Genomic DNA, 23,245 nt, shown 5'->3' on the forward strand with positions numbered 1-23,245 from the left:
TCCTATTCCCATTTTCTTCTTGTTTTTGTTGGAATATGTATTGAATAGTCCGTCTTCCCTTGGTCATTATACATTTGAGGCGGAGGGTTAGTGTCAGATAAAGACACTTCCATCAGCCAACAACTGGAGCATCGCATGGCTTAGGTTAATGGGCCCAGACCAAGTTGGACCTTATTGGTGTCTAGCTGGACAAACAGCACTTTAACGGCTCCCCCCAACACATTCGTGGGCGGCCAAGCAGATTGTTGTTGTTTTTTTGTTTGTTTTTTTTCAACTTACAACCCCAGCGCTAGTGGTATTTCAATTTCCGTCTCCATTTTCAAACGTCGTAATGCGAACAAAAACGACGTCAGCAAAGAAATCGTGTGTCTCTTGTTTCGCCACGTTGGTGGCCCTTTGTAAAAACAAAAATTAAGGGTTCAAATCATTGCTCGTTTCGGTTCGATTACTCTGATCAGATTGAGAAGAGTTTTATTTTTCAAGGTGAGTTGAATACTTTCCGTTCCTATACAAGGAATGAAAAAAAAAACTTGACTCACGATATTTTTGTTCCAGCGGGAGACAGGATATCAGTCGCGGGCGACGACATGAAAGAATCGACGGGATAAAAAAGCCGATGAACCTTGACAGAATTCTTATATTTCCATCGCCGGTGGTCTCGTCCTTCCGCCATCATCATCGTCTCTTCTTTTCCACCTCGATTTCTTTTTTTCATATTTTTTTTTTTTGTTTCATCGGAATTCGTTTGTACTGATCTGCTTTTTTCTTCCCCTGATCCACAAGATTGTGATGGTATTAGTCCCAATGTCACGACGCCTCTCTCCTTTTCGTGTCTCTTCAATCCATCGTGACTTGTGCCCGATCCATTTTTCTTCGTATTCCGAATGTGAGTGTAATCTATTTTTGTGTTGACAGTTCGGATGGCACCGAAACAAAAAATTTCAAAGTGAAATGTTTTATCAGGGCATCCTAAAAAACGGAACGCCATTTGACCCATTTTATAAAATGACAACCACTCTGGTTTATTTCGGAAATATTAATCGTATATCCTGCATTAGAGTTCACATTCCACGAGGCACTTGCGATTTATAGTTGATGAAGTATTCGCATTCCAAGTGATGCTTGCAACAGTCGGGCTTAAAAAGTCGGGCTTATTTTTTATTTTTATTTTTTTATGCAAGTATAACAAACTATGCATGATTTCTATTCAAAATGAAAGGAAGATTGCGAAAATCAATTTTATTTTAGGGTCAGACTGAAAGTTTTTGAGTTATTCAAATTCAAAGTAATTGAAAGAAATGGCAAGTTAGAAATGAAAGATAAAGTTAGAAGCCGATGTTGATCTCGGCTGCTAGCAACCGAAAAAAACAAACAAAATCGTATAAATATCATAGTCAAGTAATAGGCTGCTGGTTAAGACACTGCTCTGGTAGAGGACCCCCCGTGTTGAGAAAGGGACAACAGTCCGAGAATCTTCCTCTTTCGTCCCTTGTTTTGTTTTCATTTTTTCATTAATCTTCCTCACGACGGGGGGGTCCACCATAAGAAAGACAAGGTCTTTTTCTTATTTTCTACGATAGGCCTATTTACAATGGCGTCTATATACCATCGTGTGTATACAGTAGTGTCTTTTGGAGCCCCCTCATTTTCAGTATCAGTGCACTTGATAATAACCAACAACACATGTCAAACGAATATACGAGAGAGAAAGTTTTAGCTATACACACAATCGAAGCGTTTTTATTTGCATGTCCAAAAGACAGCCATTCCCATTTTGGAATGTCTCCAGCTGTGCCCCAGAAATCAACTGCGTCCAAAAATTCCGTCTATATGAAATTAAAAGGAGAAGGGAGCTACTCTACTACATTGGTCAAGCGCATCGATCATAACAGTTGTCTAGCATTACATTCCCCCCCCTATATAGCTAAAGCTCCATTTTTAATTGCAATTTTTTCCCCCCTTTTTACATCTCAGGTAACTGCTGCTGCGCTATTTGAACGCCAGTAGCTATTACATCAACAAGCAAAAACTTTCTCTCTTACATGTGTGTATGTAATACTCATCTATCTAACTGTCGCCTTGTTTTTAATGGTCGTTTTTCCTTCATTGTTGTGAAAGGGCTACTATTAACATGGCACTGCTGCTTCTCTCCATGCTGGAGTCCCATTGTTTTTTTTTTGTTTTTTTTAACTCTTTCACATCCATCATTTAACAAAGGCAAGAAAAACAGCAGCAATTTTCTTCTGGTCTTTTTTTTTGTTTTCTTCAAAGTATCTTGGCGTGTGTGTGTGTATTGTGCCAGCATAATGAGCCGAATTGTTTGTCTATTGTCTGGGTGTTGCGCAATTTGGGAAGCTTGTTTTTTTTTTTTCCCTTTAACACTATCTCTCTTGTTTTGTGTAAATATGGCACATTGTAACAAACAACGTTGTTGTTATATATAGTCTTTTCTCTTTTGCCTCGTTCAGTGCCCAGCGTGAAAAATGATTTACGGCGTGACAAAAAAAAAAAAGGGGGGCATGCAACCTAATAATAAGTATAACTTCTAGATATGGTGTCTTGTATCCCAGTCGAAAAGAAAATAAACGATCAAAATACAAGTGAGTCGTAATAATCACGAAAAAGGAGAGGGACAAAAGGCGAAAAGTCCTGTAAAGTTACCACCCAAAAGAGGCACGAAATGCATTTCAGTTTCTATCCAGAATTTGTTTCACAAACTTGGTTAACGATGGTAATAATCAGACCAGACAACGTTTCATTTTGAGACGTGACATATTAAAAAAAAAAAAAAAAACAACAAAACATTCGCCCAGTGTTTTAAACAAAAATAAAACTCACTAAATGTGAATATGATCAAGTGTTGGAACTATTTCTTGCGCCAGGCGTGAAACGTGCCGAAACCATTGACGGAGAAAGGTGAGAATGGACCAGGTAATAGTTAAAAAAAAAAAACTGTCGAAGAATTTCCCATAAAAATAAACATAACCCCAAGTGCCAGCTTGTAAAAAGTAAGGATAGACTGACGTATTAAAACGTGTGGACGTTGAGCGGATTGCCAGCAATGACATCCAACTTTTTTCCGGATTATAAATACAACTGCGCAACATTTGGAGAAAAAAACCATTCAACATAATAAAATCTAAAGATAGGCGAGTACTGTTTATGTCTATATTGGACGGTCACGCACGATATTTTAACGTCTGAAAATGTTTTCAACTTCAGCGGGTTGTTGACATTTTGCCGCGTCCGTTTTCTTGAAAAGTTTTTCTTTCTATATACGTTACGACCTTCTGAAAGAGAGGGCCATATTTATATATAGGAAAATCCTTTGCAACCATCAGACCAAAAATAAAATAAACAGAGACTAGAGCACGTACGTGGACTATTCTTAACTGTTTTGAAAAAAAAGAAAAGAAAAATACCTGTCTGTTCGTATACTTTGTGTGTGTCTGTGCCACCCAACTTCTGTTTTGGCCGTTTGCAACAGCTGTCAGTGTTTTTGGTTGGCTGGGAAAATTGGAAATCGATAGTTTTGGTATTGAATCGAAAATAAAGGTGAGATTCGATTGATTTTGTCAAAGGTTCTTTGGAAACCTTGAGCCTTTTTTTTTTGTATTTACACGACATAGTTCGCACAAAAGACACGCACAACAGACGACGGACACACAGCGAGAGGGTAAAAAGGTAAAGGGGGGGCGGATTGTTTTGCTTTTTTTTTTTTTTAGATTTTAGGAGATATACATAAATATATATATATTTATTTATACGAGTTATGTAGACTGTCAAATGAATTGGAAAACGGGTTGCCAAAAGAACGTTCAATTTCGCGAGAGAATTCAAACGAAAAATCATTGCAATGAAGGAGACACGAAAACACATTGAGAAATATACATTACAGTTTGTACAATTTTGGCTTATTTACATCAGAGAGAGAGAGAGAGAGAGAGAGAGAGAGAGAGAGAGAGAAAGAGTTAAAAGAATTGAAAAAGGGCGTGAAACTCTTCAAGGAGACAAATGGGATTATTTCTGGGAACAAATGAAAATGATTTGGGCAAATATTTTTTAATGATGAAGGGCAGGAAGTCGATGAGTTCGAGACGGGAATAAACAATGTTCCAGGCTGTGCACAGCGCAAGGCGGTTGCATCGTGTGATAAGGCACACGATCACCGTCGATCGTCTTGACGACGGCCAGGCTTTCGATGGTGCTCGGTCTGTGGTGATGACGGGGCAATGGCGATGCAGACGGAGATTCACTGAGGCGCATGCTGGCCCTCCTGTGCCGACGGATGCCGATGGCGGTGGCCAAAACCAATAGAAATAAAGAGACGCCAGCAGCTGCACCGACGCCGACCGTGGCTTCTAGTCGCCGGCCTGATCCGCTGCTACTGCCGGACGATGATGGAAGCCGATCAATGAGCGGAGCAGCGGGCAAAGGCCTGGCTTCATCCGACTGGACCACCCCGGGCGCTTTGTGGGTGTCGATGGTCAACGGAGCGGAACGCATCTGGATGGCATCCGATGTGGCCGTCACCAAGTCAACTTGGATGTGGTAGACGGTGTCGGGCCACAAAGAGAGGGTCACCGAAGTGGCGTCAGTGTAGAGATGGCCTTTGAGACCGCCGCCATCGACCTCCCAAGTGACCAAGTAATCGCTGGATTGTCCGTCGGATGAGCGCTGGACGGGCCAGGCGACTTCGGCGATGACCAAAACCTTTTGGTGGATCAGCGAGACTTCTCTGAGTTTCCACGGCGATGCTGGAGACACGGACACGATTTCAACTTGAGCGGCCAATTTTTCTTCGGGCGACAGCTCAAACGGTTGCTGGCCAGTTGAGTCCGTGTCGACGACGACGTCAGAGGCGGGCAGCGGAGCGGCGATGGCGTTTTCCGTGCTGGAATCTTCGTGTTCGGGGCGGTAGAGAGCCACCAGACCGCGTCCGCCGACGGCGAGGACGCGGAGGTTGCCGGCAGCTGAACTGGGAGTCTCGCCAGATGGGAGGAAACAACGTTCTTCCGCAGTCTATTTCAAAAATCCAAAAACATTTTTTAATATGTTGTTTTTCTTTAGAAAGGCCGAAATAAAAAGAATAAAAAGGAAGAAACAGTTGAAGAGATGCAGAGACTGAAAGAGACGAAGACACACTTTCACAATGTATGTGACATTGTCCGCTCATTTCTTGACATTTATCCAACTATTTCTTATTTTAAAATTGAATCGTCTCTTAAAAGATGTCCGAGAGAAAGGCGGTTTCTCTTTTGTTTCTACGCTTGCCCTTTGATCTTATTTTCTTCTAGTTCTTCCACTTTTCGAAGCAGCGAAACAGAATGGGAGGGGGGATGAAGTTTCGTTTATACGACTCCGGGTATGACATGAACCGGTTTCTTGTGACTTGTGGGCCTTTGCCTATCACGTCTAGGACAAGAAAAAAACACAACTGGTGGATAGATCCGGGTTTTATTCCTTCCTCGATAGAGGTGAGAAAAACATTATAGAACCAAGGGGAGGGATTCATCCGTGCGTGTCGCTCACGCTAAATGAACCGGGCCCAAAGCCAAGTGAGGACCGCGTCCCTGTCCATCACCGTCTTTTCCTATCTCTATTTTCTTTTCATTCTGGTTTTTTTTTTTGAGGGGGAAAGGCCGCAGATAATCGACCGAGACGAGGCCCAGCTGTTTCAGGGCTCCGTTCACGTGGAAACACGACGGCGCGTCTGAGGACTGGAAAACTTAAAAAAAAAAACAAAAAAAAACTCGTTTGATGTGCTTCAACGTCTATCTTAGCTTGAACCTCTTAGGTCTATATGTGCTATCTCTATCTGTCTGGCCGTGTGTCTATCTCATTTCAAATCCAACATATTTTTTTTCTTTCTGTGGATGGATGGGAATTAAAATTAAAATAACCGAAAAGGGAAAAACGGCCTGAGCTCAATTGAAATCGACAGGGCGCGGCCTTTTAAAGTCTCCAGATAATGTTGAATACAATGTTATCGTTTCCGAAAAGAAAAAAAAATCGGTGATATCAACGCGTTACACGAAGTTCTTTTCTTCTAAACTGTTTGCTTTTAGACAGTTTGCAAGTCTCGAATGAAATTGTGGCTACTTAACGAGGTTACCATTATCTCTTTTTTTCAATTTTATATCAGAGAATAAGGCGGCATCGGCGTCTACTCGCTCAATTAAGTTTCAATCAAAAAAAAAAAAAATTTTGGATAAGAAATACGGGCCATTGGGCTGAAGGAAAAATGAAGACATTCGAGATGGGCTGTCATCTTTTTTTTTTCTTTTGCTGTCTGTCCTTTTTCCTTCATATTTTTTTTTTTTTTTGTTTAATGCAGCGAGAGCTCGTTCCCAAATTTAGTCAAGTCTGACGATCACATTCCACAAACAGCAAGAGACAGGGAATCGATCTGTTTTCATGTCGGTCTATAGTGAAATGCAGCCGGTAAAATGAAAAAAAAAAAAAAAAAAAAATAGCCAACAGGTCCCGTCTACTTGCGTCGTACGATTAACCCGTCCTCCCACCATAAGCTTATATTTAAGCCACAGTTTGACATTGATGGTCTCTCAATTGAGCGGGCAGGGAAAAGGGACGGGCGGTTATCGATAGCATCGATTTCTTCCATACTTGGTTGCACAGCTTATAGATTTCGTATAATTTTATTTTTTACCGTTTGAAGTTGAAAGACGAAATAAGGAAGAAAAAAAAAATAGTTTAGCTATTTTCCTAATTGACCGTGCATCTAATTTAACTATGCGGGATTTGGTGCGCATTTTTTGGGGGGCGTTATTTCGAACCTTCTGAGTGCATGAGTGAACACAAAAAAAAAACTAACCTTTTGTCTCTTAATGGATGTATAACAGAAATGGCTGAGATTTACGTCGAGGACCAGCACATTCGCTGTAAATGACGCAACATAAGGTGGAAAAAGCTTCGAAATTTCTCAACAATAAATCAGTTAGATAATCATTATTTTTTTTTTTTTTAAAGGATTGAAGCGAATAAAAAGGTCTTTACGTGTTTTCCATCAATTTTTCTTTTCGAGCATGACAGCTGTCTAAACTGTTTAGAGTTAAAGCATCTCGCCATCGCTTTCGGAATGCGTACATAATGCGAGTACCCATTTACTATCAATCTTTTACGTTTCACTTTAGAGTACTCGTTTTCACCACGTTTCGTGCCGGGTGTCAATCTACAATTTTGGCGGGATTTCGTGTGCGGATAAGAACGAAACTAGACCGCACATGACCAACATTTCATTTCACTCGGATATTTCTTTACAGACCCTATAGAAGATGCAATTCCCTAACAAAAAAAAACAAAAATCTTTTCCTCCACATTCGTTCTAGATTAGTAATCTAAAAAAATTATCCAATTGCAGATGGACAGGTTGTGTTCGTTCGTGAGAAGAAAAGGGAGCGTGTGTTTGGTCGGGCTAGCGGCGATTGCGTTTGCTACGAGCCTTCGTTGATTCGCTTTTAATGAGAGCGCTTCCTTACATCTTAGATAGAGAAACTACAAGCTGCTCAGCTGATAATGAACCGATTCGTTATACATAGACGGACCGATGGGGCGGTACGGTCAGGTGATCATTCACCATCTTTTGACTAGGACTTTCTTTCTTTTTTATCCATCGGGATAAGAGCTAGAAAAAAAAAAAAGAACAAGTGCACAATGGGCGTTGGAAAATGTCAAGAACGAGAAAACGAAAATAAGAATAGAAGAATGAGAGCATCATCAGCGAGCCAAAAAAGCCCAAACAACTTTTTGTTTTGTTTTTTTTCGAATAGGTTCCCATGATTTTGTAGGTTGAATGACATGTGAAGAGAAACAGTCGAAGATGAAAGAATAGAAATAGATGATTGCGTGATGATGATTTGTTTTTGTTTTTTACCTGGATGATTTGACGCCAACGTCCCGAACTCTGCTTCTGGATGACGGCGTAAACGAGCCGCTCCTTCTCGCGTTTCGAGTTGGATGAACGCTCAGACGGACGGGGCCAGGTGGCCAAGTTGCCAACGAGTTGGACGCTCGGCTCGGCAGAGGTCGGCATCACTGGATCCTTCTGCGGTAGATCCGCGTTCTGGAAGAACTGGCAAGCCTGCAAACAGCCAGGGAACTATATCAGGCAAAAAGCAAACGAAAAATAAAATTTATGAAAACAAGCTCCTTCAACAGGGGGGAAAGAAAAAAAAAAAAAAAAACAGTTTTGAGAATGTTTACAGTCAACTTTGCCCATATGGCCCACCCTGAAAAAAGAAAAGAAGCTGTGCCTGTTGAGGATGTATGGACTTGTGCCATGAAGACAAGTGCCCAAAAATGGTCAAGTGGAGGGGGGAGCTAGTTTTGCTTCGTCATAAGCAACGAGAAAGAGGGCGAGACGGTCTTTTTTTTTTTAAAGAGGACGACGGGAAAGAATATATAGCCTCAACAAGTGATGATTTACGAGCCCAATTTAGAATTCGGGATAGCAAAAAACTTCGCAACAAAACAATTGCCTAGCCTGCACGTCATTCAACTTGCGCGCGATTCATCTCTCAAAAGTTTAAACAGCAGCTGGAATGGCGTGTAGAAACGATAGGGCGAATTGACGTAATGCACCATCCGAAAATATAAAAAAAAAGGTTTGAGAGTTCGGTTGATGATTCAGCGTGGCAAACAACATCGGGAATGAGCAAACTGGCAGACACGAAGAAATTGTTTTGGTGCCCTTACGTTGACGTCATTTGATTGAATAGAAAGAGAGTGACAGTGAATCGAGAGACAAGCCAAATACTGAAATCACTCAGCTGTTTTCTTTCTTTTTTTGGCTCAATATGAATTTGGGGTTCTGCCCAACTGAGCAAAGTGAAATCCGGTGTGCTAGATGGACCAGTAGATGCTCGGGGGCTTGTTATAAAAAACGCTAAAAGAGAAAAACAGCCGCGTGACAGCCAAACTGATGATGTAATGACGTCTCAACTTTTCGAAACATGCATCTTTTTTTGTGTGTGTTTTAATTCTTTGGTTTTGCTTTCTGTTTTATTAGAAAGAAGAAGAAGAAGAAGAAAAGCTTTAGTCGTTTTCTTGTAAAGGAGCCCCCGCACCCTGCGGACTTTGTGGGCCCTAAACGGAGCCGCCAGTTTATTTCTATTCGTCCCCTCTTTTTTTTTTTCTAAAAATCTTGGCGCAAGTTTTTTGTGTTTTCTGGGGGGGAAATACGAGACACAAAAACCCCAAAAAAAAAAAAAAAAAAAAAAACCACCGGTGGCCAATTATGCAAACGAGTCCAACGTATTTGAACTCGGCTCTTCAACGCCATTCTAAAGTGTGGCTTCCAAAGCCAACGCCGCGCTTCTATTTTTCTTCTCTCTTCCCACCACCACTGATTTTTTTTTTTTTCGAATGTTTGTTCTATTCGGTCTGAAAACAGATTGTAAAAATACGGTTTCCTCCACCCCCTTCTTTTTTTTTTTGAAGAGGGAAAACAAGGTCGAATATCCTGAGTGGAACAGTTCGAGACTAAATAATAAAGCGAAAGTTGATATTGACTTCCGTGAATCGCTGCCTTTTTTCAGCTGTGCTGATTTGCATGGTCATAAAGAGGAACGAAAAAGACTACACTAAAAGAGAATGAAAGAAACTTTAGAGTAAAGAAATAAAGGAGCTCTCTCTCTCTCTCTCTAAGTCGATATAGAATAGCGTTTAGCTGAGAAGAGAGCGGCATTGAAAGGAGACAACTGTTTAAGAGCCTCCCGCTTTATGCAAATATATAGTATCAAAGCCCCTTGTTATCACCACGGTTGGCCAATGAAACTACCTGTTTGTCTCTGATTTCCCCTTTTTTTTTCTTGAGAGAAGGCAACAAAATGGGAAAAGTTTTAAAACTTACGCAAACACTCGGTTGGTTGCAGATGCGAGACCAGACGGTTGGATTGTCTTGCAATAGTCCACAGTTTTCCCAGCACTAAAAAAAAAAACAGATTAAAAAAAAAAGAATAATAACATTTGAGATTACATTTTTTTCATTTGAATAATAGACACATCAAAAGATAATACTAATCAATACAACTCGAGATATGGTTTGCTTTTTTGTCTATATTGCACGCCCGTCCTAGTGTTAGACCTGCCGTCCATCGTTGTCTTCTTATTTCACGGTTAAGCGAACCCCATGACCTCATCGCACCGAGTTACTAAGACGAGCTTTTGTTAAAGTTTCTTTATTCTTCTCCTTTTAATCCGATAATTCCTCAATCCTTTAAAACCCATTCTACTGTAGTTCAAAATGGATGTTGGATTTATCGATCGTTCGTGACGTCAGAGCTAAACATTTTTTATTTTTTAAACAATAAATTTTGCTTATTTCTTTTTAGGTCTACCTAACGGAAGGCACCCCCCTGTTGTGTATTTTCGTCTATTGTTGTTGTTACCTTGACATAAGACAAGGATAAATCCACTGCCCAATTAACGAGAAGACGACTTCTCGCTGTGCTAATACCTACCGATTATTTTCACCCGTTGCCACTGTTATTACTAAAAAAGAAAAACCCTTTGATGAAAACAAATGGGAACCCAAAAAAAAAGTTAAATGATTTAACTGGTTGTTACTTGTAAAAGAGGGGTCTTTGCAATAAACGAGTTTCTACGAGTAAACCTTTAAAAGAAAAAAAAAAAAGAACAGCAGGTGTTGACCGGGTCTCATATCATGCGGAGTAAAGAATCGAAAATAACGATGGATAGATAAATAAATAGCGTAAGAATAACAACAATTCAGCATCATCTAACGAAAATACGGAGGGGGAGAGGAAAAAAAAACTTGATTTCTTCTTCGAATGGATGTTTGTTCAACGTGTGCCCCGTGTGGCGTGTGTGTGTGTGTGTGTGTCCATATAAAACACGATTCTAACTTGGAAGAAGGCGAAGAGGTAAAAAGCTGGGAAGCCAAAGATTAGGGAAGCAGATGACGGCCGAACGGTACAATGCGTCATTACTTTGTATTGTCGTCGAGAGGCAAGGATCGAGATAGACGCTATTGTGTTGCCCGTGCAGACCGGCAGCAGATTTATTTAAAACCTCCCTGCTGCGCACGTCCCCCCGACTTTACTCTTTATTTTTCTCGAAATATTCAATCCTTTTCTTTTTTTTTTCTCTTTTTTTTGTGAGTTGTATTTAATCTACAACTCGTAAAGTTGCCACTATTTTTTCAGCGAGCGTCGAGTGAAAGAAAAAAAAAATACTGGGAATAAAAGTGGGATGCGTACAGCCCTGCTGTTGCATGTCTTCTACGTGTGTGTCTCCTCCCCCTTTCTTTCTTTGGACGTTTTTCGTGTAATATGACTTGTCTCATTTCCATCGACGTTGTAAAGCTCACTCATCGGCAGCCAAATAAAACAACACACGACCCAAAGTTGGAAATAGATTTCTTTTTTCTTTTTCTTTTTCAAATGTTGCCGTGTTTTGGCGCTCTTTGAAAGCTTACCGTGAAGCAGTCGGGATCCTGTTGGCAGAGCGTTTCGTGGCGATCGTTGCGGACAAACTGCAATAAAAAAGAGAACAAGAAAAAGAGAGATATGTAATTATGCCGTGATGAAAAAATGCCTTACACAGAGAGAGAGAGAGAGAGAGAGAGAGAGAACTGTTATGATGATGATTATCGTTTCCATGACCAAGCGCTATTTTTCTTTTGTACGCTCTCTCACAGATTTATTTTTAAAGAGACATTTCCTAACCAGCTTTAAAAAAGAGAGCTGAACTCGCCTTTCGAATTACACAAGAAGGGCGAAAGAAATAATCAGATTTTTTTTTTTCTTTCCAAACGGTAAATGAATTATCAAATGAACGTCTCGCAGTGTGTGATTCATCGACATTGACGCCACCAGCAATGTGTAAATAACAGCCAATTGACCTCGTTCTAATACGGCGAAAGTGGCTGTCGCTTTGCTTTTGCAGAGATATTTGACACCTTATAGAAAGTCTGTTACTTAATTGTTGTTTGGTAAATCTACGCTTATTAACAGGCACCACACACACACACACAAAAAAACGACATTCCCAAAGAAAAAAAAACAGAACATGGAACGATTTGTTCGCTGTTGCGAGTGAAAGCTCTTTTTCCAGTTCACGGGCGCAATCATTTCGCTTTCGTTTCGCGTCTCTGCTCTTTTTTTTTTTTTTTTTTGCCGGCGTGTAATAACATGCAAGGCGGGGCCTAAAAAGAGCTCAACATTCTTTCCAAAGACACGCTTGTTTCGCTTAATATAACATACGAAATACTATGGGGTAAAGCAGCCGAGCGTAACAAGATCCACCAACATCGGTTGGACAGCTGTTGTGGCCGTTTCTCACTCATGGCTTCTCTCTTCTTCTTTTTTTTTTTTATTAGAAAAAATGAAAAAAAAAAATCTTACGAAAGTGTTCCAGAGTCATTGGCATGCGAAACCATCAAATTTCTCGTTTTTTTCGAAGGGGAGAAAGAGCGGGGAGTTTTCTTGTGGCGTAATGGCTCGTTATGTGTAATATACCCCGACACACTACAATATACACACTAACTATGTGTGTGTGTGTGTGTATACTTCAAAAGGATGTATACACGATATGTGTGTCTAGTCCCGTTTGTTTAGGGCCAAGGTTTCAGGTTCGAATTACGCGCCACGCTAGAACTCCTCTAAAAAAAAAGGTCTTTTGAAAACTAGCTGCGATTCAGGTCGAAAATTAGAAGGAAAAAAAAGGAAGGTTTTACAAGGTGTAATCGATCCAGGCCAGCAGAACGACAAAAAAAAAATAATAATGATAAAAAGAAACAGAGCGTCTAGTCTGACGCCATATCCGTGACGTGCAAATTGGGTATCGTCAAGGCAAATTAGTCGAAACGTAGACAAGAAACAAGACCGAGTCGTAGACGATGCGTTTTTTTTTTAACGACCGATTGCAGTTCAAACGGTCGCGCGCGCGCGCTCAGTTGCCATGTAAAAATATTTAAAACGTTTTTCACAAAGATTCTCATTTTATTTTTTTTTTGGGGGGGGGGGGGGGGCGTTAATTTCGAATGTTTATTTGAGGTGCATATCATTGGACTCCCTTTTATTTCCCAGTGAAATTAACCCAACGACGAGTGCGCCGTCATTGGGTACGTGATGGGGATTTTCAACAAGGACGCCACCCCGTAGCAATCAAGAAAAAAAAAAAAAAGAAAAGGAAAAGGCAAAGAGAAGACGCGACGGTTTTTATGTACAGAATATATAGAAAGACGTTTTGAAATAAATATACGACCGTCTCCGATTCGGTGCGGTAATATGGTGGACCAGTCGCGGCGCCATGTTTGGTACCGCGTTCACCGAACGAGCAAACGCGTGCAATCCAACCCCCCCGATGAAACAAACAAGCATTTTTCTATCTTCCTTTTTTTTCCCCTCTTTGGTACGTGCATTTTTATAGGAGACGTAATTTTTATCTAGATTTAATGACTGGCTCTCATTAAAGAAAAAAAAAAATAATACTGGCAACCCCATTTCGGCAGTGGTTATTACACAGCTGTGAGCGCTTGAGCGTTTTGTGATGAACCCTACGGTCCCGCACGGTATACGCAATGGGCGTGCGACCGTGTGCAGAAAACCAAAGATGCGTGATGATACTTGTTGCTAGCAGGCTTATTCCACTGTTTCGTTTTTTTTGTTTTTTTTTAATGATCCATGTGGCCGATTGAATTGGCTCTCTCCCCCCTCTCTCTCTCTCTCTCTGCAGGAGCAGTAGCTATACCAAGCGGCCGCGTGAAAATAAAAAAGAAGAGCTGGTCGTTCGGGCTTTTTTTTGGGAACGATAACTCATGATGCGGCCGCCAGTACAAGAGAGTACCGTACATTGTAATATGTACTAGTGTAGATAGTAGCAATTAAATTGTGGAGAATAAAAAGAAAAAAAGGAAGATGGCATGAAAAACTAATTCAACTTGCTGTTGTTGGATAATTAGACATTCGGAATTTCTTTTTTCTTTCTCTTTGGTGAATCTTTTCTGATGATACCCTTTGCGTAACAAAGATCCATTTCTTTTTTTTTTTTTTTTTTTTTTTAACGAGTTGTTCTTCTGATATTTCAACTGCACGGGGGGGGGGAGGAGTTTATGCACTGTTGGAAGCGCTGGGAAAAGATTGCTGAGGAACACGAAAACTAATTTTTGTTAAAAACTCTTTGGCCTCGGAGAATCTTCTTCCGCTAATATGAAGCTTCGACGGTCCTCACAAAATCAGAGGGAATTTTAGAAAGAAAAAAAAAAAAAAGATTTGCAAAAGAATCGAATCAGTGAGCCATAGTTGAAAATTCTGGCCACCCACACCAAACCCTTTTGACGAGATTCCCTTTCTTTGTGTGTGTGTGCCCGTCTATTGTTGAAAAAGAAGTTGAAGAGTAGACCCACAGATTGACGACCACACAGACACTGTTAAAAAGGACTATGTTTCTTCTTATATACGCTATCTATAGATTTTTACAAGCGTTTAGTGAGTCGTTTGTAAGGCTGCACTTATCAGCAAAACTAATGAGTTGCAACTGATGAAAAAAATAAATTTCTTCTTTTCCTGCACCCACACACACTCGCATTTCTTTGAAAAATGGTTCCAACTGGTTGCTCTCTTCGTCCTTCAATAAAATACTTGATAAAGGGGGGAAAACTAAATTCTTTATATCCTATTTTACTCCGTTCTCTCACATCCCCCCCCCAAAGTGGCTGCGTCCTGTCTTATGCTTCTCATTAGACAATTGAACGAAATGCAATCATTGCTGGAACAGTGCCAAAGAATTTCAATGGAAAAATAGTTTAGATTTGAAACCGTTTCAATTCAGTTGCGCATAGCACACACGCAAGGCATTGCGATAGCATTTTTAATGAAGCGTGACACAAGAAGTCAGATTTAAACAAGAAAAAAAAAACTAGAGTATATGAATGTGTTTACATGTAACGTCTACTATTAGAACTAAACACGATAGCGGAGGAGCTACTAGCGTTCTTCAAAATGATAACAACAAGATGAACGAATGAATAAGACAAAAAAAAAAAAAACATGGAGCCACACAGACGTGCACACGCACTGAATGCGAGGGTCATCATCATCGTTCATTAAGGTCGAGTTGCTTAAAGGATCTGGGGCCGACCGAGAGTGGGGAGGAAGAAAACAAACGACGTAGCTAAACACGCAAATGTCCCAACCGGTTCGGACCTTTTTGGTCCGTGTCGAATGAGGATCTCAGACGACCTTGTCCGCCAAGAACAAAAAAAAAAAAAACATTTACGGGAAGAACAAATCAAAATTGATCGGGGCGAAGCCCCGGCCAGCGGGGATCAAAAAATATTAATTAGAATTCGATCAAGAAATATCAGAGCAAAAAAAAAAAAAAAAAAAAAAAATGTACAGTAACCAGCTGACCCCAAGTACAAGAGGGTAAGTTCTTTTTCTTTCTATCATAGAACAGCTGGTGGCCGGACTTGTGTTTGCCGGACCCCGCAATTATTATATTAGCGCTCTCTTTCCTTCTCCAGTGAAATACGCACCGTGTGCTGTACCTGTTGATCATCGTGTTTCTTAGAAAAGGAGGGTTCTTTCTTTCTTTCTTTTTTTTTCGAGTCTAATTTCATTTGAAAGAAGAGACGAAACTAATCAGCAAGACACGCGCTCTTGCTACGTTATCTACCTGTACGATCCTATAGGCTCTATAGAAACGTATCTAATTGTGCCATCGAATCTTATATCTATAAAAACGGCTCAAATTTTTCTTCGGCGAATCACTTCTGTCCTTGTTGATGTCTCTGATTTTTTTTTTTTTTAAAGAAAAACAACGGGGTTCCTTTTTTTTTATGTCTCTGAAACAAAACAGAGGCGACATAGTGTTTCTCTTTCTTGTGGGGGGGATTTGGTGCTTTTACTACCTGGTACCTCCCTTTCTAGGATTTTAACAGAGGGGGCCAGTTTGAAGAGGGGGGAAAGCGTATCAATAACTTACGATACTGTCGACTGAGGGTTATAATACTTAAAAGAAAAAAACGAGAGACCCAGACAGAAAAATGACCCGAGATAGTAAGAAAAGAAAAATACATTGGACACATTTAGAAAGAGAAATTAGTGATTACAATCTTTTTAAAGGATATCTTTTTTTCTTTCTTGTCTCATTATTTTCTACTCCTCCGCTTTATTTTTGAAAAGCTGCTATGTTTGAACGTCTCATCAAAATAGAAGAGGCAAATTGAAACGAGACGAAGAAAAATCACACGAAACCGTAACCGCTGGTGTTTTATACATTTCCCTTCTATTTTGTTTTTTTCTATTCTTCGGGAGTCTTTAACTGTCATGAGACATGACTGAGAATCGGGAGGGGGGTATAGCTCAGCTGGCCAAAAGAAAAGATCAAGGCCGTCCGCACTGAGTAATCGGCCCCCAACGGATGACAGATGGGCCATCCTCTTCGTGATGAAAACAGAGAAAATGATCAACAATCCCTTCTATAGATGTACACGTTAGAGAACGAGTTGTGGCTCCAGCGTCCATTTACATCGCACCACCCCCCAAAGGTCTTCTCCTCTTCCCAAACATTATCGAAAGACGCACACACGTCCAAAACAATAATCACACACACACACACACAAAAAAATTGAAGTAACAACATCGGATGCGATAAGTGTGTGCCTCTTTTTTTTTTACGGGGCAGATTGCACGTGCGGCTCGATATATCCTCCCCCTTCGTCACGGAAGGGAGTATAAAAGCGTATACACACACACACACGATTGTGCTATTATCTATCCCCTCGTTGAATGACTTAAACATGAGACTCTACGGTGATGACCACCAATGAAAGAAGTTTTCGAGAGGAATAATCAAAGCAGGCACGAGCGGATATATTCGGAAGGGTGTGCGGCCCCCATGTTGCGAATAGGACCCTGGGAAATGTAGATTACAAGGATGGAGTGTTTTGGGTTAGCAGGAGACCCAGAGGAGATAAAAGAAGAAGCTTGAAAAACAAAACAAAATACGAGGTTCTGCGCGTAAGAGAGAGGCAGAAAAAGAGAAGCCAACTGACACACCGGATATGATGGATGGAAGTGGAAGCCCCCCCCCCCCTTGTTTTTCTTTCTCGACTTCGTTAAGGTGCAAAAATGAGGAAGAACTTGGATGCTGTGTAAGGCATCCCAGTTGCTTTTCCAGGTACACGTGAAACGTAACGTCGATGATATTTTCGATTCATAACTTCAGGTAGTCTTTGATAAACAACGTTGTGTTTCGCATTACTACCCACCCCTCTCATCCATCCATATGCCACGGCCATTTTTCTTATGCAACGGGCTACTGTAAAGAGGGATTTTGTTTTTTAAGGACACACTGAACGTGTACGTTATGCAAAATGTATTTTTTTTTTCCTTTTTAGTTATTCAGAGAAGATTTTCCTGTAAAAAAAAATCCCAAGAAGAAAGATGGCGGGACGAGCTATTTTCAATAGAAAAAAAAAAGCGAAAAACCCCATTAAGAAAGTTCTTAACTGCTGCCGGCTTTCCAGGACGTAGAACACCGACAATCGCACAGCAGTCTACATGTACGGATGACTGGAAAAGAACGATAGAGCTGGGACATTGAAGGCTCCTTCTTTTCATCTACCTGGGATTTCATTTCATTTTTCTTCTCGAATGAAAAAAGAAAGAAGAAATCTCTCCCTTGAAATACAAGGTCTTCAGGCAAAAAAAAAAACAAAAAACGAGAGGGGGGTTTTGAACTTCGAAAATGGAAGGAGAAGCCTCACACGATTGGGAGGTTCATCAACTCTCGTGTACCACACTAGACTTCTTCGTTTCTCAACTTACACGTGTACGTAACGAGATGTGCGTGGAAATGTTTTCGTTTTTTTTTTTTAATTTTCAACGTCTATACTTTGTTGGTATCGATTAAATAATTGCCTATCGATCGGCAACAGCAGCCGTGGCTCGCACGAGTGTCTGATCGTGATGGCTCTTTATTACACGTTACAATCCCGCGTGTGCGTGATGGAAACTGCTCAAAGCCCCTCGTAGGTTCACATGATCCAAGGTAACACGTAATTTCAGAGTTAAAAAAAAAGAAAAAGTCACACACAAGAGAGGAAAAATATAAAAGACAAAGTGTGTGTGTGTGCAGGATATGGAACGAAACACACATACAAAATTGATTGCAAGGCCATACGTATTTTTTTTTCCAGTGCTGTGGCCAAAAAAAAAACGAGTATAACACCTCGCGTAAGATAATAATAACAAACTCATTTCCTCACCACACGTTTTTTTTTTTTTTAATATTCCCTGTCGGTTGTGTTTTTTTTTTTTTCCCGCGCTATGCAACAAGAAAAAAGATTTGTGTATTATGTTTTATTCCCTTCTTCCAAACCACCGAACAAAATTCTTTTTCTCTCTCACAGCTTGAAAAGTGCCACCCTATCAAACCACCTCGGCGCTTTATGAAGTTCAAGAACACCTTCACCCTCCACCACCCTATCTCTGTATAGCTAGTAGTAGTAGTAGTATATCCCAAAAATATAAAAATAAAAAATTATACGTGTATGTAAAGTAATATTTATAAAGAAAAAAGGGAGATAAAAAAGAAAAAGAAAACAGAAAAAAAAAAGAAAAAAAGATAAAACGAAAAAGGGAATAGCAAAAGCCTATGGGTTCTGATGAACACCTTTTTTTTTTCGGAGAAAAAAAAAAAAAAAAGAAGAAAGAGGACGGGAGAGATATAGAAAAAACCCGGCATGGGGTTGCCTTTTAATAAACCATCGAGCGGTTGTTGGGAGCTTCTACGTTCTCAGTCTCGTCCAACCTTTTTGTTTTCTCAGTTCTCTTCGCCTTTTGCTATAGACTTTTGAAAATAAGACTGGAGAAAAGTGTCTAAAATTCTACCATTTTTTGTTTGTGGGATCTTCAATAGTGTCACCCCCGTTTGATCACAATTCAACTGGACCCTTGCAACGGTACCGACTGGAAATCACCTTTTGTTTGTTTTTTTTTTTGGTAAGTCTTTCTTTTTCTCTTTCCTACTTCATTTCTGTTTTGTGGGTCGATAGTTGCGTATACAGCCATGACTGTACAGAAAAAAAAAAAATGGGGTTCGTCGTTCGTGCGTGACACCTGACTCTATATCTATATGGATTGTGTACAATTCACCAGCGTTAGCCATTCTAAATTGTTAAGTCACTCGGCGGGGTCAAAACAGAAGAAAAAAAACAAAAAACAGAAAGGCTAGTACAAGCGCACCGAACTTTTTTTTTGTGTGTGTGTTCAATATTTGATTTTTTTTGGAAAGACACACAATTCAACAAGGCGGTCGTCAACACCCAAAAACAATGACAAGAGTTTAGCCCCGATTCTCACAAGCCACACGAAAAAAAAAACGATTGTTTGCCCAGCCTCGCTTCGGAAGTTATAGGCCACTTTTAGCGTTGTTGAAAAACGATTTTTAAATATTAGAAAACCCACGTTCAAAGGTTGGGTTTTTGTATATCAAATGTTGGTTTTTCTTACCTTGTCCAAGCAGAGGGCACGGCACTGGGCGATGCGGATCGGCGATCCCAAGTCTTGCGGCGCCGCATCGGCCAACAAACAGCAGGCGGCCACCATCACGAACGAAATAAACACGATCGAATTCTGCATCTTCTTAGCGGCAAAATGACGGGCTGTTTCAGAGCGAATGACGAAGATAAACACTCGACCGACTCGTCCTAGGTGATGAATGCGAGATGAGACGGATCGTCGAAATGTAAAGTCGATATCCAGGCAGTTTTTGTTCCAAAATAAAAAAAGGGACCAGGGCACAAGAACAGAAACGAGAGGAGAAAAAAGATCGCGGTTTGATGTTTTTTTTTTTTTTTTTTACAAAAAAAAAATTGGAGAACGCGCACGACTTTGCTCGACCAAGTCAGCTACTTGACTGAGCTCTGCTGGGCAACGGAGCCGGAGTTTTCATGGCGGAGGAGAAAGGGACCGCCCCCAACCGAGCCATTTCTCCTTCAGGGTCCCACTCTTTTTTTTTTTTTTTTTTAACTCGAAGCCCTTTGCCACCGTATTTTTTTTTTTTTTTTTCTTGCCGACTAAACAACAGCCCCCGCTTCCATTCCGCCTTGTTTTCGTCATTTTCCTCCGCTTTTTTTTTTTTTTTTTTTTTTTTTTCGTTACGATATCAGACTACACTCTGATGGCACCAGCGCAAAAGTAACTGAATCCACTGCCGCTACGGATGAAGACAAAAAAAAAAAAAAACTGATCCTTATGTTGTTGTTTTTTCTTTCTTCTTCTTCTTTTTTCCTGTTTGTTAGACAGGGATAAATCCGAAAATGAGGTCTTCTGGAGGTTTCTTGTTTGTTACCATCGGTGGGACTATGGAAGAATGAGAGTATTATGTCTTACAAGGCCGTCTGTGATTGGCAAACGAAGCGGTAAAAATCGCACGATGTACGAGTAGGTAGTCATTCTTCGTCGAAAACGACAAGTAAATTATCTCATCTCGTTGGATCATCGGCTCATTGGCCAAGCAGAATGCGCAAAGTAGACTTTTGAGCTGCGAGTAGGTCTATTGTGCGTCGAAGAGATTTTGGCCGAAATGAGACAGTGCGATAATAGACGGACCGATTTATTTATTTTTTTTTTTCAGCTTTTTTTGATGTAAGAAAAATAAAGGACAATAGATGAAGGGGAAGAGAGAGAGTACACGAACAACAAAGGGATATAGTTCTCTTCTTGGCCGTCGTTTTCTTACCTCCCTCTGTATATATACATATACCTGCATTCCCCCCCCCCCCCCCTTCTGATCGGGATCTTCTTGCTGATGGCCTTCCCTGCCGTTTCTCGCCCTACAACTCTCTGCACCGACTCTCTCTCTTCTTTAAAACATTTATTTTTTTTTTTTTCGCTCTTCTTTCCCATTTGCGTCCAATGGTCAATAGCGCCAGCCGGTCAACGACAACCACTCAGACTATCTTTTTTTTGTGTGTGTGTCCGAGGGTAGCTACCTTAAAAAAAAAAGTCCTTTCAAGTAAAAAACTGAAATTGGTTAAACCGAAAGAAATGAAGGTGTTTGAAGCAAACCGTGCATAAAAAGGTAGACACAGGTAACAAGAGTACGGAGCCAGTAGAAACGCGCGCGCCCACACAGACACACCGGCGGAACGGTCCCTACCCGCCCACACTGCAATTACAGATAGAAAGCAAAGCAAAATAAAATAAAAATGAAATAAAAATAAAAGGCAAGATGGACTGTAGTGGTGATCAAACAGATGGTGTCGGGAGCATCAGGTTAGGACAGAAAAAGGGCCGCGCAAACGTCTGTCAGCTACAGTGTCCGTCTGTTTCTGTCTTGGATAATTATACCTGGAAGATGGAGGAACAAAAAAAAAAAAAAGAAAAAAAGACCAGTTTTGATCCGCCAAATCTTCTGTGGGCAACAGCAGTTCACATCGAAGACAGTCTCCAAAGATGCAGAGGTGCAATAAAAATTAAAAGCCATCGGAGACATGTCGGTCGCGACAGCCGGCCGACACGCGCTCAATTGTCTTTTAACCTGGCCCTATTTTTATTTTTTTTTTGGCCGCCCGTCTCCGACGATTGCTTTATAAAAGTACTTGATGTCGAGACATCACGACGTTGTTTTCTATATTATGATGACAGCCCCGCGGTCGCCTTGAAAAAAAAAATATTTCGCTTGATTTTTTTTTAAAAAGACGAAGTGAAATCAAAGTATAGAGACGTTGTATATACCAAATAAACGCTTTTATTTGATGTTGAATCGCGACTGGCTAGCCAGTTGGAGGGCGTCGATGGCACGAAATGATTGACAATTTTTTAAAAGGCCTAAAAAAGTATATATAAAACTAGTTTTAAGAATTCGATTCTTTGATCTCTTCTTGTAATAAAATGCTGCGCGCGTGGACATCAGCGAGATACACAATATCGCCCAGACTTTTGAAACCGACCCTTTACCTTCCTTCTTGATTTTTTTTTTTTTTCTTTTCGAAAAAATAAAAATAGAAGATCGGGCATTTATTTATTCCAAAATGGGAAACAAAGTCGATTGAAATTAATGACCTCTCTCAATTCGTTTTCCCTCCCCAACCATTTCCTATTTCTTGTCTTTAACTGCGGAGAATCGAGATATTGCCCAGGCTGAGGGAGGGCACGAAAAGGCCGGCCAACATCAAAACTAGGAAAAAAGAGGGATAGAAACTAAAGAAAAAAAACTCAAGAGGGTAGTTTTTTTTTTTTTCTTTTTCTAATGAATAAAAACCCCAGCGGCATCGTCAAATCAACAAGAAAAAGCCAGCAAAGCACAAACGACTAACAAGCTCTTTTCTTTTTTTTTTTCAACCGGTGGAATTATAACAAGCCGCTAAAGAGTTAGCTGTTGTGTAATGAAGGCAAACAAACATAAGAAATCGAATGCTGTTGTAAAAAAAAAAAAAAAAAAAATATCGGGGTGGGCGAGAGAGAGAGAGAGAGGAAACGGCCGGAACGCTCCGGAATTCCACTAACGTCTTTAAAACTTTGCGAAAGGAAAAAAAAAAAACAAAAAAACATGTAAGAATGATGACGCCGTCGATTTACATGCACTCAATAAAAAGTTAAGTGCATTTTTTTTCGAGGGGATTTCCTTCGACTCGTTTGCAAAACGTAATAAAAAGCTAGTATTCAACGGAGGGGCGCAAGAATGTTTTCATTTTATGATCTCGTTTTCTTCTTCCGACGAAAGGAAAAATTGCGTTTGGGTGTTCTCCGTTTCTTTAGGGGTTGCTTCTTCTGGGGGAGACTATACTACAAGCTCTAGTTATATCAGGCCATATCCTTCAAGTAAAAGAAAAAAAAAGAAAAAAAGCGGGGTCCCAAGAGCTGGTGGTTCATTCCGGAGCAGTACGAATGCTATAAGCACGAAACCCCATTTTCTCGAGCATTTTCGTTTTATATATATATAACAGGGGAGAAAGAAAAAAAAAAAAAAAAAAAAGAGGGTGGGTTTGATTGCAGCCCCGCTTATGTACTGTAAGGGTACCCTTAAAGAAAATTATGGAACACCAATTTTCGGGGCTCTCTTAGATTTCCGCGCGCTTATTGGGCACGTGCCTTTCTTTTCTTTTTTTTTTTTTCAATCCAACGGTTATGTAGACAGTGTTCCAGGCTCTCGATCCAGCGATAGGTCTGTACACTATAGGTCTATATATCAATCCACTTTTAGGAGTCGGAGTAAGGGCCATTGTTTTTTGTTCGAACAGCATCCGAAA

General features: G+C 40.4%; 1 protein-coding gene across 1 annotated transcript; it reads right to left on the minus strand.

The window, feature by feature from the left end:
* Nucleotides 1-3,566: 3,566 nt before the first annotated feature.
* LOC130697412 (uncharacterized) lies at nt 3,567-19,896 on the minus strand. Its single transcript, XM_057520308.2, has 5 exons — nt 19,503-19,896; nt 11,459-11,515; nt 9,872-9,946; nt 7,895-8,119; nt 3,567-5,022 (listed from the first exon to the last, which is right to left on the minus strand). Exons 1-5 carry the CDS (start codon nt 19,629-19,631, stop codon nt 4,063-4,065), a joined length of 1,446 nt encoding a protein of 481 aa, XP_057376291.1. The 5' UTR covers nt 19,632-19,896; the 3' UTR covers nt 3,567-4,062.
* Between the last annotated feature and the right edge of the window lie 3,349 nt (nt 19,897-23,245).

Source organism: Daphnia carinata, chromosome 3 (assembly GCF_022539665.2).
Source record: "Daphnia carinata strain CSIRO-1 chromosome 3, CSIRO_AGI_Dcar_HiC_V3, whole genome shotgun sequence".
Classification (NCBI taxonomy): Eukaryota; Metazoa; Arthropoda; class Branchiopoda; order Diplostraca; family Daphniidae; genus Daphnia; species Daphnia carinata.